At 41.3% G+C, this 19,309-nt stretch overlaps 1 protein-coding gene and 1 long non-coding RNA gene across 20 annotated transcripts in view; one reads left to right on the top strand and one right to left on the bottom strand.

The window, feature by feature from the left end:
• The window catches only part of TCF12 (transcription factor 12), a 179,900-nt gene extending 160,703 nt beyond the window's left edge, over window positions 1–19,197 (top strand). For 11 of the 18 annotated variants that reach the window (XM_087745128.1, XM_087745129.1, XM_087745125.1 and 8 more), the window contains 8 exons: window positions 116–189; window positions 1,118–1,189; window positions 1,913–2,119; window positions 9,149–9,263; window positions 10,097–10,268; window positions 11,567–11,799; window positions 15,092–15,245; window positions 16,921–19,197. In XM_087745128.1, the coding sequence (XP_087601254.1) occupies window positions 116–189; window positions 1,118–1,189; window positions 1,913–2,119; window positions 9,149–9,263; window positions 10,097–10,268; window positions 11,567–11,799; window positions 15,092–15,234 (1,016 nt within the window). In that variant the 3' untranslated portion in view covers window positions 15,235–15,245; window positions 16,921–19,197. The remainder of the gene's footprint in view (window positions 1–115; window positions 190–1,117; window positions 1,190–1,912; window positions 2,120–9,148; window positions 9,264–10,096; window positions 10,269–11,566; window positions 11,800–15,091; window positions 15,246–16,920) is intronic. The other 7 variants (XM_087745133.1, XM_087745138.1, XM_087745131.1 and 4 more) reach the window with 5 other exon arrangements.
• LOC148050262 (uncharacterized) overlaps window positions 10,275–19,309 on the bottom strand; it is a 47,850-nt gene continuing 38,815 nt past the window's right edge. The window contains exon 7 of one of the 2 annotated variants that reach the window (XR_015701604.1): window positions 10,275–10,783. This is a non-coding gene — a long non-coding RNA (uncharacterized LOC148050262). Of the gene's footprint in view, window positions 10,784–15,259; window positions 15,551–19,309 lie in introns of those variants that run through there. The other variant, XR_015701603.1, reaches the window with a different exon arrangement.

The following is a 19,309-nucleotide window of genomic DNA, read 5'->3' as shown; positions in this document are numbered from 1 at the left end:
TGGTAGCTTACCTTTATGCAGAATATGTTGGTTTTAATTACGTTGAGAAATATTGCATCTCTGCTTCCCACTTATGCCGCATAAATCTGTGCGTTAACCTAGACAATTTTGACAGGTGCCAGTCAGTGGTCTAGGAGCGGAGGACAAGCCCCCTCATCTCCAAACTATGAAAACTCTCTACACTCCTTGGTAAGCATTGTCGAAAGCAACGTAGTACTTTTTACTTAAGAGTTGAAGGCTTGGTTTTGTATAAATCCTGCATATCATTAAAGGACACAGTAGGATAGCATTACAAATGAATTCTTTGCTAACAAATGGCCTGTTCAGTTGAACAATATAAGACGTGCAGGGTGTGTCTTTCACCATCTGTTCCCTGGGCATCAGGCTTCTGTGCTGAGGACAGCTGGTGCTAAAGCACTCTTATGAGATTCTGGTACCTTTTCACAAATCCATAGCTAATTCTTACCTAAAGTTCAGTCTGGAGAAAAGATAAAGACTTCATGCCTTTGCATTTACTTGTCTTTCCCCCTCTCTCCCTGAAATGGTAGTCTCTTGGGCTTGCTTTCATTTCACTGTCATTAAAGTATGAATGTATTTTATTTGTAATTATTATTTGTTATTGGAGAATGTTCATTTATTAATTAATGAAACATTTTACAGAAAACCACACAAGAAATACTCTACAGCATTGTAAATTTTCTTCTTTTGAAGATTCAGGAGAGGATTTAAGTTACTGACTTCTTTCTTAAATTTCTGATACAGCATTGGGAAGGAAAGGGGAAAAATTTGAGGGAAGGTTCTGATAACCTGTTAATATTTCTAGTTTCCACAGATGTAATTTCTTTTTTTTCTGTCTAACAAGAATAAATTTAAGCTAAATCAGTTTTCTTTTCTTCAATATTTTTGCGATTAAATATAATTGATATGTACATCTTGGAATCCTAACATAACTGCAGTGTTAAATATTAGCCTTTTCTTATCTTAATACAATCGGATCTCTGTTGCATTAACTTGACTAACAATTTATTGCTGACGTGCACATCAGCTGTTTCCTCACCTCTTTTTTGAATTAATCTTAACCTGTGCTTTGCTTCCTGTTCTGTCTTGACTTTGCCAGAAAAATCGAGTTGAACAGCAACTTCACGAGCATTTGCAAGATGCAATGTCCTTCTTAAAGGATGTCTGTGAGGTACTATTTCACTTTAGATGGTGCCTTTTTGTGTTTCAATTAATGCTTCCTTCGGATTCCCCATTAAAAACTTAAATTAGTGTAGCATATGACCCATCTTTTGACTCCAGCATTCCGCTATTTCAGTTTCTAGACAGCTGCAATGTCAGAGTTGGTTTTGCTTTGGGTTTTTTCTTTTGTCTTTTTTTAAAGGCAAGTAACTTTAAGACAGCCTTTTCTGCAGTAACATACAGAAGTCGCTTTTATTTCTGAAATATCTAATCTGTTTAAAGATCCATTTTAGAAAATGATAACTTAAAGTTTTGTCCAGTTTTTTTTTGTAATACAGGTTCTCAAAAAGCCACTGCCTCTCTTAATTGTTACCAACGTGGTGAGGCTGATTTTATGATCGTTCTTTCTCGTCCTGTATTAGATAGCTTATTTTGTAGCACTTCCTTTTTTCTTGTTCATGCCACGTAATAGAAGCTGAGTAACATTGACCTTATAATAAGCTTCACTTCAAAAGCTGCCACCTATTTGTGGAACGAATGCTATCTCAAGCAAAATCTGCAGATATCTTTCTTTTTCCTGTTTGTTTGTAGTGCTGGTAGGTGCTTTCAGAGTCTTTTGATACTGCATTTCATCTTCTATCTTTAATATCTCCGAGGTAGAAACTGTTACGGTGTAATGAGTCTGCAGATCTATCCAGTAATGGCTGTTACTGTCCCTCTTGAATCCCAACAGCAGTCTCGAATGGAGGATCGCTTGGACAGACTCGATGATGCCATTCACGTGCTACGAAATCATGCTGTGGGGCCTTCAACAAGCCTGTCAGGTGGCCATGGAGACATACACAGTTTATTGGGACCATCCCACAACGGGCCAATTGGAAGCCTGAACTCAAATTACGGAGCAGCTAGCCTTGTAACAACCAACAGACAAGCATCAATGGTAATGATATTTTTAACCATGTATATATTTATGCAAAGCAATTACAGCTGATGCATTTAAATTATCATAGAGCTAGTGAGTTAAAACTGGACTGTAAGGTGAATATTTATCAAGAAGAAACTACTCGAGATTCTTGTGGAGGAAAAGATGGCAGACAGCTTGCACCTGCTATGGGTTTCCAGTTAGAGGGCTGGGGTGGGCAGAAATGAGGGGGGGGAGAAAGATGGGAAAACTTAGACTTTGGCCTGGTCAGTGGCCCATAAAATCCTGCTGTGACCATATGCAGAAAGTTGAAACTTTCTGCTGAGAGCATTTCAGCTTATACATGCATTTTTTCCAGATGTGTAATAATTGGCAGAACAGTTTTCTCCTTGAAATGGTGAATAGGGAGACTGAATGGGAAAAGCAGTCGAGAAGGACTGAATTTCAAGTGTTCTGGTCTGGAAAAGCTGTTTATTGTAAATTGGAACTAGTCTTCAATAGCAGATGCTGGCAGAGGACTGGGAGGAAGCTGTTGGAATGTGGAACCATAGTGTGCGCAGGCTCAAAATTTAAACTTTTTTCTAAATGAAAAGGAGTTTGAGCACAGCTGTAGTGTAAGTAACAATGAAGAGGAAACAACTTTTAGATTAATCCCCAAGAAGAGTGAAATAATGCAATCCATCTCTTTTAGTCTCTTGAAAAATGTGAACTGTTCTGAAAAAATGTAGTTGAGCTTTTCATAGATCAGAAATATGTTAAAAGCATTATACAGTAAACGAAATCTATTTGTAGCATTGCTCACTTCCCTTTTCTTCCTCCCTTCTCAAAAATGCTGAAAGGAAAAAGGGCTTTTTAAAACATGCTTATTTTAGTGGTGCCATGTGTTTGCATGTTTACAGCGTAATTTTAAGGACCAGTTACATGCTGTGAAATTTTCTGTTATAAAACAGATTCACAGCTGGGTACTGTGTGATCAAGGCAAAATTTCACCTATCATCAAAATAATTAGGTACCCCAATTGCTGAAGGGTTTGTATTCTATAAAACAGAATTAGTTCCAGGCTCTCCCATTCGCACGTCAGACATCCATTTATATTAATTTCAGAACCACTGCAGTAAACATCAAAAAGAACTGGTTACTTTCTATAAGCTGCGTGTGTCTGGGGCCTTTTGGGGAGGGGGGGTACTTTCCAAACGCATATCCAACTTTAGGTTTCTATACGAGTTCGCAGTTACTTTTAGTAATGAAGGAAGTGATGCAGAAATACTTGAGAATGTTTTTTAATACTGCCTCATATTTAATAGTTAAAGAACACTGTTAAAGTTTTACAGTGTTCTGGGGTAGACTGAAATTCAGTCATACAAAAGAAAACTTTTTTTCCTAGGCCTTAATGATGTGGGGCAAAGAGAGTGACTGAAATCGCAGTAACAAAGCTGTTCTCTATCTGACTTGTGGACCCTTCCGATGCTGCTAAGCCAGATACAGTCAAATGCAGCAGTGCCGAAATGCACGTAAAAATCTCCGTTTCTCTTTTAAACTAAGCTATGATAAATACTTTATCAAGTGAGTTTTGATTAAAATAGGTGAGAGTGGAAAATGACGCTCCAAAATGAATAAAGGTTCCTTGGTCTGCTGTAGTTCAATGTAGTTGTGTCACTTCAGTGTAATATAGACTTGATTTATCATGGAATGATAGACCTGCACTTTTGATTGAAGGATGCTTGCTGTCTGTTAGAAATAAACTTAGATTAGGAAAATGAAAAAAAAAAATTGCTTTTATATTTCATCCTCTCTGGGTGAAACAAGCTTGCAGATCAGTTTGGGCTTGAAAAGTGAGTCAGCTAAAGACTTTCTTGGATTAGCCGTAGTTTTGTTACATCGGAATAATTGGCTCCAACAGAAGGCATCCTGCGGTGGCCTTGCCCAGTCCCCAGAGAGTGCCCTCTGACATCGTTTGCAATTGCGGGAACTCAGCGTGACTTAGGATGGAGTCCTGAAAAATGTACAGAGCAGAGGTTGGCACATCTGGCTGTAGTGGAAGCCGTGTGGTTTAATAGTGATGGCTGCATTTCAGTCATGCCCCCAGGTATGAGGTGTAATTCTTAAGGTATTCAAAAATCAATTCATTTCAAACTGTACTTATTTACTATTTGTGTTTCTTGAAATAGCAAATGTAGGAGAGCAGAGAATTGGAGAGACAACCTGAACTATAAGATCTAGACTTTGTTCAGGAGTTAAATACTACTTTACTTCAGAGGACCTCTGACAAATTTTAAGAAAATAATGAGTACCGGCTAACATAGTGAGAAATGTCAACATTGATAAGGGTGTTTGCCTATTTTTGTTTGATGTGCTCGGAGGGTTTTTTGGTCAAGAAATGTTCATTGGGATTCAGCACTAAATGAAACTTCCTTGCCGAGGGGGGGCGGATCTTTGTACAGAACATTTTTGTCCTTTAGGAAAAAAATAGAAAAAAATTAAATTGAATTTCCCTTGAAGAAGATGATCTTGGCAGAAGGAGCTAGGAAATGAGTAATTTAACTCCTTTTTATGTAATTAGTGCAAGCAGACATGGTTTTATTTTAACATTTGCTTAATTTTTGAGCCAGATTTATTTTAAAACTCTAGTTGACTTCATTTCCTGCTGGCTCTGAATGGTCTTGTTTTCTTTTTAGCTGGGCTGGCCATTAGACTTATTCAAATAGATTTTTAATATCTCAAACTCATCAAATATTTGCTAAGTGGCCTTTGAAGTTGATTTGTATTTTATTTCATGTATTATTGAAAAGTTAAGAAGTAATACTCTTTTTGTTCTTATTCAAGCTGCTTTTTATTTGTCATTGTAATACAATGGAAAAAGAACAGCCTGAATTGATTAAAAATAAATAAATAAAAGGCCTGGAAACTCAGTTAAGGATGAAACTCAATCCTTAAGTCACAGGGTTTTTTCCAGGTATAACAGGAATCTAAGGACATGGGTGCTCTCCCTCTCTCTGCCCTGGGTGCGGGGCAGCGTACCAGCAGGGGAGGGCAGCTGAGGCTGCTCTGCCGACACCAGCCGTCGCTCTTGCCCGGAGCCCTTCCAGCGTTGGTGTTCCTCCGCAGAGACTGCGCTCCCGCTGAACAACTGGGAGCTCTCTGAAGTGTAAAAACCTTGACTCCAAAGCCCTTTCCGTGGCCCTAATTATGTTCACCTTGGTTAAAATGATGTTAATGACCATGGCCAAATCGACCGGCTAGTATGGCTTGAAAAGTGCATGCATTTTTAACTACGCTTAGGCAAGTCCTAAAGCAAATATGGGCAAAGACTGGTATTGTTTTTTTCCAGTTCTGAAAAGCTTTTATCGCTAAGCGTTCAAAATCCGTGATCAAAGCGAAGCGTGCGATGGAGAGCCGGCGTTACCGGGACAGAGGTGGTCCTCTCCCCACGTGCCGCGCTCCGGTCTGCTCCGGGCGGGAGCGTGTCGTCAGCTGCCGTGTTCCCTCTAGTTTTTATTTCGTTGCCAAAAATACTTAACTGGTTTTCCAGTTTCAGATCCCAAATGTTAGCACTTAAGTCAACTGAAATATGTTCTGCGCTCATTTTTTTAAAACTTACGAGTCGGAGTGTAGCTGCAGGTTGTCCTACGTGCAAGTCTTTCTTGAAATGCATGAAAATAAATACGGTTCACCTGGTAAGTTACGACAAGTTACAGTACAGGACGACTGTTTTTCTCAAGGTGTGATTGTACTGAGCTGTAGCTTCTTTGATTTGCTGAGAATCCTAAACGTGCATTAGGTTGGCATTGTAAAGAGAACATAGGCAAAGGTGGGTGACTTAGACACGTCCGTAACAAACGCGATTGCTTCTCAGATGTCTTTTCTAAAATATTTTGCCTTTGCAACTGAAAACTTCGGGTTTACGCTGCGTGTGAGTCCAGCCTTTCCGTTTGTCTCCCATTTTGCGTGCCGCAGGAGCGGTTGGCGTTTGCTGAAGAGGGACCATGCAAGTAAGGCTCCGTTAGCTCCTGGAAGAGAGAAGGAACTCCCAGTGCGTGTGCTTCCCACGCCGAACCCTGCCAGCCGTTGCCGGCGGGGTGCTGGCCTTACTGGGGACAAGGCGGGAGCGGCGGGCGAGGGGGCGGGGCCGGGGCGCCCAGCTGTATGCTAATGCGGCCCCGCCCCGCCCCGCCGCGCGCAGCTGGCGCGCCCCGGCGGCTGCCCGGGGGGAGCGGGATTCGCCCGCAAACGCGAGAGGGACGGCTGTGGGCGGTAGCGGGTTACGGAGGCGCTCTGCTGACGTCACTGCGCTGAAGCCGCCCGGGCCGGGCGGCGCGCGGGCGCCTCGCGCCCCGCTGCTGCGCTGCAGGCGTTGTGCGGGCGCTGCGGCCGCCCCCGTGCCCGTGCCCGTGCCCGTGTCCCGGGGGTGAGATCCCGGCAGCGGCGGGGCGAGGAGCGCCCGGCGCCCGAGGGGGAGCCCCGGGGGAGGGGGGAGCCGCCAGGAGGCCCCGGCCCCGGGTGCTAGGAGCTCGTCCGGCTGAGAATCCGTGCAGTCATAAAGCACGTCGCGGGCTGTTTGTTCTGAGGGCCTCGGAGCTGATGGTACCAAATGCCTTTCAGCAGGCTTAAAGGAAGCGCGAGGTTGCGCTCCATTGAAATGCAGATGGGGAGAGCCCCTTTCTGTGAAGGGGCAGTCGAGGGAAAGAAAAGCAAACTAAATGTGCCAAACGCGATGTTGAAGTTGCTAACGATCCAATTTGGTGCCTTGGAGCCGCCGCTGATAAGTTGTGTTTATAGGAAACGGAGCTCTTGGCCTTCGCGTGGGACACAGTGACTTTCAGCAAGTCTTTTGGTTTGGGGTTTTTGTTTTTTTGTTTGCCTGTTTGGATTTTCTAGTACATCATAGATCAGAGGTAAAAATTCACGTTGTGCTCAGTTTGGTAACACTTCAGCTCTTAAGAGTTCTGCATAAATCTTGTTAATCTAAATTGTATGCTTTGAATTTGTAAGCCTTTTTCAAAGGAGTGGAAAACGTGGACTCAAATTCGGTTTTTATTTCTAATCTATTTTCTGCCTTTATCAGAACTGATTTGCTAATCTGTCACTTTTAGATTAGCTCGAGATTTGAAAGTTGCCAGGGCTGTGGCAGCTGCTACGTTTGTACCCAGCTTTAAGACATTTTTGCCTTTTTTAAGAAGTAGATTTTGGAACAAACCTGGCCCTGAAGTGATTAATAGTCCGTAGCTTGAATAAAAGCACCCTCATGTGTTAGGACTAAGCATGACCAGAAGAATAAAATAAAACACACCACCTGCGGGGCAGAATTCGGGAAAGCCTCGTTTTTGGAAGTTCGGTGTGGAGAATGAGTTTCGCGTTCCCGCTGTGAGGAGTTTTGTCTCGAAGGCTGAAGGGCCCGGGCTCCGCTCCGTGCTCCCAGTGAATTCACGACGCTCGCAAGAGCCGAGATGACTGTACCCATAGTAGAACTTCTCACAAACAAAGCCTGTTACACCCAAAGGAAGATAAAATACACTTTAAATCGCAGCAGATATTCCGCAGCGTACAGGAGGAGATTTTCTGCAGAACAATAGAGGCAAACAGCAGCCCGGAGTGACCTGATACTGGCTGTGGGTTGTCGAGGGGGTTTCCCCCTTCCCTTTCTTGTGCCTGTGCCTTAGCTTACAGGAACGAGTGTGTATTAAACAAAGGATAAACTTGCATAAGGGTATTTATCTCTCTCTGGGTAAAACCCGTACTAAGACATGAAAGGTAAAAGCTGCATTAATTACTCAAGAGGGATTCAAAGCTCAGCAGTTTACTAGGATTGAAGGATTTATTGAAAAACAGTGGTTCTCATGTGTAACTCCAGGCAGTAAACCTATTTAATTAAAGGCTTAATCTTCTAGTTGACATGTTTGCTACTGTTCCAATAAAAAGCTTCATCTGTAGCCAATTTTTGTAACTATACAAATAATAGTAGAATCCCTCATCTTTGTTCAGTTTTTTAACTGTTTAATTGTATTACGTTGGTTATATTATAAATATTTAAAGGACTTCTGTGTCTTTAGGAATCAAAGGCTTTAAATGGTCCGCGTTCCAAATGATTTAAATACAGGCGGTGCGTCTTCACCTCTTCCTTTTTCAAACAAAAGAATATTCTTTTTTTATAGAGGTTTGCATTGATAACTGTGTTCTGTGCCGAGCAGCAGTTTTTTAACAAATTTGCCTCTTAAAGCTAGGTATGCGCACTCGTAGCTATCTTACATAAGTATCATTAATTCAAGTTAATGCAAAATTAGAATTTTTTAAAGACTCTTCGTCTCAATGCTTGCTGCTTAGAAAGTTAATCGTGATGTATTATGAAGGAGCAGATCAGAAAATACTGAGAGAGGTGGTAAGAATAGTTAGGTGCCTGGATTATTTTCATATGATAAGATTCTGTAATGGGACTAAACTAAATGTATTTAGCTGAGAAAGGAGGAAAATGAGAGATGAAAGTGAATAATATTTTGATATTCGATCCAGTTCTTTCTTAACCCTCTTTCAGCCAACAAGAAGCAAGGAGATGGTATTTGTATGTTTTATAAACGTCTGTGTGTACGTATCTGCATACCTGAGTGTAGGGCAGTATACACACCTTTCACGTGGGGTGAAGTCCGTTACTCCCCATGATTTTCTTTTAAGGATCAAAGCGTTATAAGTACTAGAGTTGATAGTTGTATCAGTTTAAAGCAATTGAAGGTTAATTACATCTTGGCCCCTTCAGGTATAAATCAAGGAGAAAACTCTGTAGCGTTCTGTGGGAAAACATTGAAAAAAATTTGTGCTGGGTTGCTGCGTTACTGCAAACAGGTGTTGGTCACTGCTTGAAACACAGCTTAATCCTGTATGGTGTAATCAAGTGGTTTAGCGCAGCAGCATCTTTCAACTAAATCTTCCCTTTACTGAGCTAGAACTTTAACTCGCGTCTCTAATCCAGCAAATACTTTAAGTCTTTTAAACTTCTGTTTTTGGACTATTTCTTTGAATCCCATCTTTAATAGAAATGTTTGCTTTGCTTTGCTTTAGGTTGGGACTCATCGGGAAGAAAGTGTCAGCCTCAACAGCAACCATTCGGTTCTTCCCAGTACAGTTTCTGCTCAGAGCACAGAACTAAATCATAAAACACAAGAAAGCTACAGAGGTAACTTTCCAGCAGTATTAAATGCTGAACAGGGTCTGCAATAATCCAGAGCCAATGAGGCTGTAGGTCTTGGTAAACTTGCATCAACACAGGGGATAGGGACATAGATCGTGTTGAGAAATAAAAATTCATTATAAATCCTATAAAGCACCACTGTTAGGGATTCCTGCAACAGTTTTGAGGGCATCCCTGTGTCAGACTTGTCCCAGTATAGCTTCAGCAAAAGACCCTGCACTACAGCTGCATTCTTCCAGCTTAAGGAGCCATAAAGCCGTTTGCAGTGCTGCAGCCGTTTCCGAATCAGCCAGGAGGGCTGCAGCCTGAGCTGAGGCCAGATTTCAGTCTAGCCAATAAAAGGAAGTCGTTCCACACAAGTGTTTACAGTTCTCTCCATTTTTAGCCTAAAGAAGTAAGCTATAGAAAACAGAAGTCAGCTTATTCGTTAGCAGCTTGCACCATTTAGGGATGTGTGTGTTGCACATGTGGCCTAAGCCCAAGCCTCGATGTCAGTGCAGCTCTGCCCGTAGATTTGCAGCCCAGACACGAGGTGCAAATTTCCTTACTTCGCTAAATGTCCCTTGGTCTTCAACGACGTCTTTCTTAGCTTAAGCTGTTACTGATCAAGCTGCTCTACGAATTATGGTCCCTTCGCAACCCGTGACACATGTCCAAGTACAGCAGCGTTACCAGGATTTCTCTTGCCAGAGCGTAGTTCCTCCTGTTGTCTCCCCAGACTTCTGCTCGGCTCTGGCCTCCCATCGACAAGATCTGCTTGAGATTCTCGGGAATGTTTCGCTCCTGTGATACTCATACTGATCTCTGGTTGCTTGCAGCGTTGTCAGGTGGCCTACAGAGCCAGTCTGTGGCTATAGGTCCAACAGAAATCAAATCTGAGCATAAGGAGAAGGATGAAAATATACATGAACCCCCCTCATCGGATGACATGAAATCAGATGATGAGTCCTCCCAGAAGGATATCAAGGTCTCATCTAGAGGCAGAACAAGGTGGGTTGCTGACACGGCCTAGAGAATCTGTGCTTTGCTAATGCTCTGTAGCGTGTTGTGCTTAAGTTTGATAAATTTATTTCAAGGCTTTGGCGTTACCTCGGTGTGTATATTAATAGGCAGCTGAAATAGACAAATAGTTTACGGTATTTGTATCTAATTAAATATGAGAGGATTTTCTGGGAAAATCACCTGAAAATTACGCATTCCCTTAGGTTAGTGCCTTGCCTAATACCTGCCTGTACAGATAAGTAGTAAAAGATTCAGAGGGCCCTGCCCAGCACAGGGGATGGGAGAGAGCTGGAAATTTGTGATACTTTGTACCTGGGCCAGGGCTGCGCTTCTGTGAGCCAGTAGTGATGGAGAGCGGCAGTCCGATGAGCCGGAGGCTGGGTGGATGCGGTAGGTCAAGATCCTTTTTAAACGCTTCCTCCCCTCCCAGCCACGGACAAAAAACCTGGCGTTGACACCAGGTAAAATGCTTCTGGATCTGCCTGATAGGCCTGACACAAGCGCTGAAATTTGAGAGAACAGAAAACAATCAGAATTTCGCAGGCACCAGAGTCTATACTATCACGTGTCTAATGGCATTTAGCGTATTAATTTTAGTAGAGCAGAGGTTTTGCACAGTTTTAGACTTAATTGGACAGTCCTATATTAAAAAAAAAGTCTGTGCAACTTAATATGATCATTTGAAGGGATACAAGAATTCTAAATGTAACTGTTCAGCTCTGCACTGGGTGTTAGAAGAAAAAACGGTTCTAAAATTGGCCAGGAAGGTCTTAAACTAAAAATTTGTAATAAGTACATTAAATTGAAAATTACTTGAAGGCCTTTTTATATAAGCTAATATATTGGAAATGAGCAAAAACTATTTGTTGAAAATTATTGATTCTTCACCTGACAAGATGACCGAGTTCTCCCTTAAGCATTTGAACATTCATCAGTAACCGAGTGAAGTGGTAGTTTGGGTACATCTTTTGCTTCAAGGGGCAGCGCGTTGCCACTACTCTTCCTAGAGGTGTTTGCCGTCTGTAGACCGTATTCTGGGGGTATTCTTCAGGCAGAAACCATTTAACGTTTATTTTCAGGAAAAGCCAGGAACAGCAAGAATTACCTTGAATACTTAAGCACTGATATCTAACGCTTTCTTCGTTATCCAAATACACTTCAATATGAAATAGATTAAGTGGGAAGAAGTTTAATTTCATCAACTGAAAATTTTGAACCAGCAGCAGGATCACTTGTTTGAAATACCAATGATACTTCAATATACTTTTATTTATGCTTTCTTGCAGCAGTACTAATGAAGATGAGGATTTAAACCCAGAGCAGAAGATAGAAAGAGAAAAGGAGAGGAGAATGGCAAATAATGCTAGAGAACGTTTGCGTGTACGAGATATTAATGAGGCATTTAAAGAACTTGGCCGTATGTGTCAGCTTCATCTGAAGAGTGAAAAACCACAGACGAAACTGCTTATTCTTCACCAGGCTGTGGCAGTCATCCTCAGTCTCGAGCAGCAAGTGAGAGGTCAGTAGCCCGCCATCATGCTGTGCCAGCGTGCGTGGTAGCTTTGGTCGCGGAACAGCGTCGGCCTCTTGAAATCTGCACAACTGGAAGCACAAGTCACTAACAGTGTCTCTGCTGTTCTGTAACGATGTTGAAGGTCTTTAGGAAAAGCAAAGAATTACTTTAAAAAAAAAAAAAAAAGGAGTGGGGGGAGGAGGGTAATTAGGTTTATACTTTGATCTTTCTGGGTTTTTTCCTGTGCAATTAGCCATCTCTTCACCTATGTTTTTAAGGTAACTTGATTAATTAAAATATTGACACATCTTGCTTTAAATTGTAACAAGCACTTATTTAGTAGTACAGAAGCTTTAGCAAACATAAGAGATCTACTTTAAGATGAACCCCACGTAATTGAAATATTAAAATGCAGCGAATTTAACTGCACTTACTTAGGTTTTTGCATTACACATATACCGGGGAGGAGGAAGGAAACCTACTTCTACTTTAATTGAATCAGGGCTGGGTTTGCATGTGTCTTCTTTCCCTGATTCCTTTAAATCTTCTCAGGAGAGAAAGAATAGGCCTATTGGTGGGTGCAGAAGGAAGAATTCTTCGTGCACTTCACTCTCTTAAGGAAAGGTAGTTCTAGGAACCATGCTTAGTTCTTCAGCTGTTCCATGCTCGTGTGGTGGTGAAGCTACAGTTGACTTTTAGTCTCCCTTGGAACTTGTGTCAAAGACACGTTGAAGTTCTGGGGCACCTTGCCGTAACTTTTGGTGAGCCCTGAACTGGTCAGGCAGTTGGACTGGGTGCTCGCTGCGCGTCCCTTCCAGCTGAGGGACTCTGTTCTGCGTAGCTGGCACTTCAACGGGTGAGCGTCCTCAGGTTTTGCTGGTTTGGCCTAGTGAAGAACCATCTTCCGTGGTGTCTCACTGGTGGAAGTGCATCAAGTGACTGGCAAAGTCTTTCAGATGTGGATGATGTCAGTGGTCGTATTTGCTTAATGTGCTACATTTTTGAATCACTGATGTCACTGAATGATGTCAATGTTTTATTTTTGTGTACCTTGTTTTTACTTCCACTTCCTAATTTGTTGCTTGCATTTTGCACAGGAGATCAAAGCGATTTTTAAAAGTTTATTGGAAGTGACGAAGTGAATCACTTAATGCAAGCTGAGGTACTTTGCAGTAAGGATGAGATGCTGTGTTTTCTGGCGGAGTTGTACTGACCCAGGTTTTAATAAAGAAAGGCGCTGTCTCCAGTCAGAGTTCTTCCAAGGCACGCAGAGCACCTCGGTACTCTGCAGACGAGACACCAGCTAGTGCCATGGTAGAGCCCTATTTTAGCATCTCTGAGACTTTGATCTTGGGAATTGTTTTGGTCGAAAACGTTTGCCGTTATCTGGAAGGTTGAATATTATGAAGAAGTCAGAATAACGTTAATCAAGCATGTATTTTACTGTTTAAAAACCATCAAGTCCATCTCCCTGCTCTTACAGATTGTGTAACCCACAGAAAGCTCTGTGTGAAAATTAGTAACATCGCTTCTGCCTTGGTCAGAGATTGCTTCTGAACCTTACGTCTCTGGTAGAAGTCTTTCTGAATGTACTTAGAGTTAAATTGGGCCTATTCGACAGGCAGGGTAAACAGAGAGCTCTTCCTTCCTCACCTTTACATCTCGCCTTCTACTCTCGGTGCGTTTGAGGAGGCCCATCGCAAGCACGCCGCGCCTCTTGTGAGAGAGGCCGTGTTCCCCGTCGTCTCTCGCCCGTCTTTCTTTGCACCTGTTCCTCAACGTGAGCGACCCGAGCTTTGTGGGCGCCCACAGGAGCTTTCACCGGTGCGCAACAGAATTGCATACGCAATTTCCTCACTCTGCTGGCGATGAAGCTTCTCAGTTTGTGATTGGTGCTATTCAAAATGAAACGTATCAGATCTTAAGCTCTAACTGTAGGCTAGCGTTTTTATCTCTGTTTCCTAAATCACTGTAAATTAACTTCCTTTCAAAGTTCCCACATAATTAAATCTCCTTTAAAACTTGAAGGCAAGCCACATTTAAACAAAGAAAACTGTGATTAAGGAAAGTTAGCAGGTTGGTTTTTTTTTTTTCCCAGTAGACTCTTTGGGAGCGCTTATCCTTAGGAAATGCAGTAGGAGGCTGTTGTTGATGCCTTGGGTGAAAGCAGAATTAGCAAGTCCGTCCAAAAGCGCCGCTGGCAGATTAGCTAGATTCTACCCCGTGGAAAACGCAGAGGGGTCAGCAAACTGCAGTTACTAGAGGGGCGCCTGTGCAGAGCCAGAGAAGGGCTTGTGCTGTCTGTTCAGTTTTGGCAGTCTCCCGACAGTTAAAATTGTATCGGCAATCTTAAACCGCAACACAGAATTCACTGACAGCTGGAAAAATACCTCGAAACGTTGATTAAATTCGACGTGCGCTGGTAGAATATATTGCATGCTTTTTGTGTGTCGTTCTGGCCATTGCGATTTACATCTTTTATATTTTGATTCATGAAAAGCCATTTTGAAGAACAGAAACAGTTGACTTTTAGAACTGTCATTATTTGAAAACTAATCCAAATCTACATCTGTTTAAGCTGATTGGGGAAGTGGAAACATACTGATGGAAAGACCTTGATAGCTGGTCCACAACTGGCCATTATAAAGCACTGGCTTTAATGTGAGAGGAAATATGGTTTAAAAAAAATAATCCTTCTGTGCGAGCGTCGTCATATTCTTTCGATTTAAGCACGATGGGCACGAGATGATGGCACAGACTTGAGGGTACGAAGAGAGCTATCGACTTAGGACGTTCTACCTCCCCTGTTCTAACAGCAGGCTAATGCTTAAGGTGAAGAAAGCAGCAGTAACATTAGTTGTAGTAGTTGTAACATAGTTGTAACATAGTTGTAGTAGTGTGATGTCAGTAGGTTGGTATGACTTCAACGTACCAACAAAGCACAGAAATCTCTGTTTTTATTACATTGCAAATTACAGCCAGGTCTCATTTTGCACTTTAGCAACTTCTGGTGACAAGGGAGGTACTTTTGAAAGGTTTTGTGAAGGTGTATGTAGGCAGCTAGTAAAGCTTGGGGCTTTTTTGGTTTTGTTTTTTTAAAAAAAGTACCAGTTTAGGAGATGCCTGGTAGGATTCTGCGTAGTGCTTGTCTGCAGCTTTAGACACCTGCATTTTAACATAAGGACGTAAGGAGTTGGAAGAGGGAAGCTGCGTAGCTCTTTTTACTGTGGTTGTTACTGTATCGATCTTCCCCTTGGTATCCGGGTGTAGGATGTTAAGAACCATTTTTCTGTTACAGAACGAAACCTAAACCCTAAAGCAGCCTGCCTTAAGAGAAGGGAAGAAGAAAAAGTTTCTGCCGTATCGGCAGAGCCGCCAACACCGCACCCAGGAAGCCACCCTGGCCTGAGTGAAACTACCAACCCTATGGGTCATATGTGAACACCAGCCAGGTACGTCTCTTCTCCAGAGGGGAATGGCTCTTGTTGTTTTTTGTTGGCTAAAATTTGGGAGATCTGGATATGTTTATTCTTAGTTACCGAGCTGCCGCTAGCACCAAACTTCTTTACGCTGCGAAGTACTTTCGTATCTCTGAGCATAAGCAAAGGCATGCAGATTTGTTTAGTTTTATACCAAAACAAACCCCCAAGAAATTGTCATTAAAGTCTCTTCATTTCCATGCGCTGTTGCCAATGGCTACATCTCTTGGCTCAGGTGGCCGTCTTGGCATGACATCAGAGGAATAGTTAACAGCTTGCTAGATAAGCCAAGCATAATAGAGATGAATTATACATCTTTAAATGGTCTAAATATCACATTAGTTCATTTAAAAATCCGTGTATTGTTTCCCAGTGCTGATAGAAACAGTTAGAGAGACTTCTCATCTCAGAGCGACTTGCTGTCTGGCTTAAGGCCAGTCATTCTAACTCGTACCATTTGCCCAGCAGAAATTGCTAACTATCTTAATTCACAGTCTGTACTAGTGAAGACAGTCAAGATTTAAAAAGTAATGTTTCCAGCTTTGCAAGATAAAGCGGTGTTTCCAAAAGCCCCATGTAGCCCGATACGCAGTAGTTCATTTCAAACATGCTGATGGGGAGGCCTTACAGGAGGGTGAGTCTTTGGCTTTATGACATGTTGTTGGTTACTTGGGTTTTTTTAAATCGTTGGGAAAAACTTGATTTTGAGAAGAAAAAAATTGAGTATTCCATGTCTTTTAAAACAGTAGAACTGTTGCCACTTTCAAAAAGAGTAAGAGATGGGGTTCAGTGCCCTTATTTTAATCCGCACCTTTACTAAATTTTATGTTTTGGAAGGTTTTTTGTTGCTGTGTATAAAGACTTTTGCTTCCATTTTAGCTTCAGGTAACGGTGTGCATCTTGCCAGAATGTATCCCATGGAAGTTTATTATTCCCTAGTGTTCCTTAGAAAGCAGCAAAATGGCATTGAAACCAAGCCTTATTTGAGTCAGTGCTTTCCCCCCATCCCTTACAGGCAGCTTCTTTCTTCATAAACAAAATGGGCTTTCTTCTTAGGAAAACAAGGTGCTTTGAATTTCTTTAGTTTGTTTTATTTCATACCAGAGCAATAGGCTACTTCTAAATCATCAGATAATTCTTGATTTACAGCAGAACTGATAGTCTGTTCTTGCCGTATTAATGCAACTTTCAACACTTTCAAAAGTTTGCTGTTATCTTTGCTTTTGTAATAGCAATAACTCTGTCAGATGACTAAAGCGTGACGTTGACATGAAAGGGCTGTGCGGCTCATTAGATATACAGCAATGCCTACCTTCAACAGTAGCGACTAAATTAGGTACTGTCTCCTGCTTATTTTAAGCAACAAAGTCAAACACAAGCCAAAGGTCTGAGGTTTGCAGAGTATTCTTTCTCCCATCTCCAGAGAGTTCCAGCAGAAGTTCCCGAGAGGGAACTGTTCAATACATCCTATTCAATATGGACATCTCTGGGTAGAAGGGTTTCAGGGCCTCTCCATGTGATTTTCTTTTGCGCTTCACTGACTGAAAATGCTCTAAGATAGAGTTTAAATTAGTTCTCTAGTGTTGGTATTCTGCTTCTCGTGGGTTCTTTTCCTAATACCCCTGTCTTCTCCCAACTTCCTCTCTAGAATTGCAGAATTATTGGTAGGATACACAGAAGGTGACCTTTCTTCACAAGGACACAGACAACTAACATTATATGAAGACACAAACCTGACAGGAGGAAACACTTGAAGCAAGAAACCCAAATGCAATCTTATGATCAAAGCTACTGGTCAACACCTGCATCAGGATCGAAGATACAAGATCTTCAGATAGAACTTCAGCCCATGAAATACTCTGAACATATCATTCTGTTGCAAGCAGTGTGTCGCTTCTGCACAATCAGAGACTGTTGTGATCTCTCCACTCATTGTGGAAGTTGCCTTGTGCCTAAACTGAATTGACAAATGCATTGTAACTACAAATTTTATTTATTGTTATGGAACTGTAAAGGTCTACATATAAAGGGAAAAGTTAACATGTTAAAAGCTGATAAAATTTCAGCTGGATGCCAGCATTTACTAAAGCTGTTCACATTCAGAGAACAAAGCAGTGACAACCGTCGACCCGTAGCATTCCCAGCGTACCTATTAGTGTCTTAAAAAAGGAAGGGAAAAGTCTTTTGTCGTCCTTTCCTCTCCTTTTGCCATATGACTAGTGTTTTCCATGCAATAGGAAACTATTCCTTGGTATAGCTTTTTTATGTTATTTTTGGTCTCTGGTAATCTGAACAGTTATGGTCACAGTCACCCTTCCATACCGAGCTCCGTGCTTCAAGCCAGTAAGAGGCCTCCTGAAGGCTGCAGGCAGGAGCGATGCTGTGACCATAACGTTTCTTGGATTTAAAAAGTGATTTTTATTTTCCCTCAGACTTTCCTCAAACATTTTTTTTTTTCTAATTATAAACAAAACCTTTTTAGGCTTCTAGGCTTCATAGTAAAGCTTGTAACGTGAAGTGTAAATTGGGTGGGGAGAATCTACTTTGTTAGAGTTGCTTTGTTTTCCGAGCAGTAAGTACTACATATAGTACATGTAAAGTGTTAGCTGTACGTAAGCACAAAATGCATTAAAATACAAAGGAGATTTTTTTCAGGCTGTAATTGTGGTGAATAGTAAAATCCGAAATTCACCGTGGCAGGTAGTGTGATGATATAACCGCCAGTAAGGTGGGCTTACTTACGTAATGGAATATAAGAGCAATGGTCAGCAGTTTTTCCTTACTGTATACATTAATTGTCATTTTTGTATGGCTTGTCAGTGGAGAAAAAAAATAGTGTGAATCAAATGCGACCCCCTCCCAAGCCATATCAGCATTAAACCTTTAAATGTTTCTCCACCAGAACAGTGTCCATAAGTATTCCTTCGTCACAGATGTGTTGAAATGGTTAAAATCCCTTTGAACTCCCATGGAAACTGTCTTCCACTGCAATGACCATGGGAGGAAATTCCCTCAGCCAAGGTTGTCTGAGCTGTTGTTTATACAGTGCATCTCTCATCACTGGCAATTGGTTCGCACACAAAACAGGAACAAAGCAAAAATTTTTATGAAGTCATTTGATTTGAAAGAACAAAAGATGGATTGTTAAAATAAACTAATGAATTGAAGCTCACGTTTTGGATGGTTCCTAACAAAACAGTTTGTGGAATTAGTGGACTCATTTCTATTACTTTAATTTGCATATATCATCAGATAACACCTGATTATATCTGTGGCCTTGTTCTTCATTTCAGTGTTTATCAGCTAAACGAATTTGTTGCTTATGACGTGTGAAAGTGATCACGTGCCACTGCCTGGCCTTTTTCCTTCTAAGCTTGTTGTCTTTTTGGCTATATTAGACTTTGCAGTATGCCCAGAAGCTTTCCTTCATAAAATAGAAAGAAAAAAACATTTGGCTTATTTTTCACTGTAGCTAGTCTTTTATACAATAATCTTGTAAGAAAATTTCTTGAATTCTAAATATTACTCTTTCTAGATTTTTGAAATCGAAAAAGTTTTCAGTAAAAAGTTTCTTACTTTATTTTACTATATTAGGTAGTAAAAATGTAGGGTTATTTACCATAACCTGTTCATTAATATCAGAAATTTACAATAGCATTGTAAGACCATAGTAGGGTTCTAGCATACCGTGTAGTACCTATGGAGTATTGTAAGAGCTAATTGTCCGAGATGAATTGCTTCTCATCTTGTTCTCCAGTTTCCATTGTTGGTTTATTGCAGATTTGTACCCTGTGTCAAATTTCAAGGTATTGCTGATAAACCTTTCCAACCAGCAGCAAGAAGTTCAAAAAAATTTCTGTCAATGTAACAGAAAACACTATGTATATAACATTTATGTAGCAATAAATGTGCCATCTTTTTTTAACATGGTAAATCAGTGAGTTTTTTAAATTTCTCTCTCCTCATAGGTTATGAGTTCCTTGAAAAACACCAGCAAAACCAGCTTCTGCCTTTATCTGAATAAAAGCTAACGCGCA

The sequence above is a fragment of the Nipponia nippon genome, unplaced genomic scaffold (genome assembly GCF_047370975.1).
Source record: "Nipponia nippon isolate SJK-2023a ecotype South Korea unplaced genomic scaffold, ASM4737097v1 scaffold_9, whole genome shotgun sequence".
NCBI classification, from domain to species: Eukaryota; Metazoa; Chordata; class Aves; order Pelecaniformes; family Threskiornithidae; genus Nipponia; species Nipponia nippon.
The sequence above is the reverse complement of the archived record's forward strand: the minus strand, read 5'-3'. Positions and strand labels throughout refer to the sequence as shown.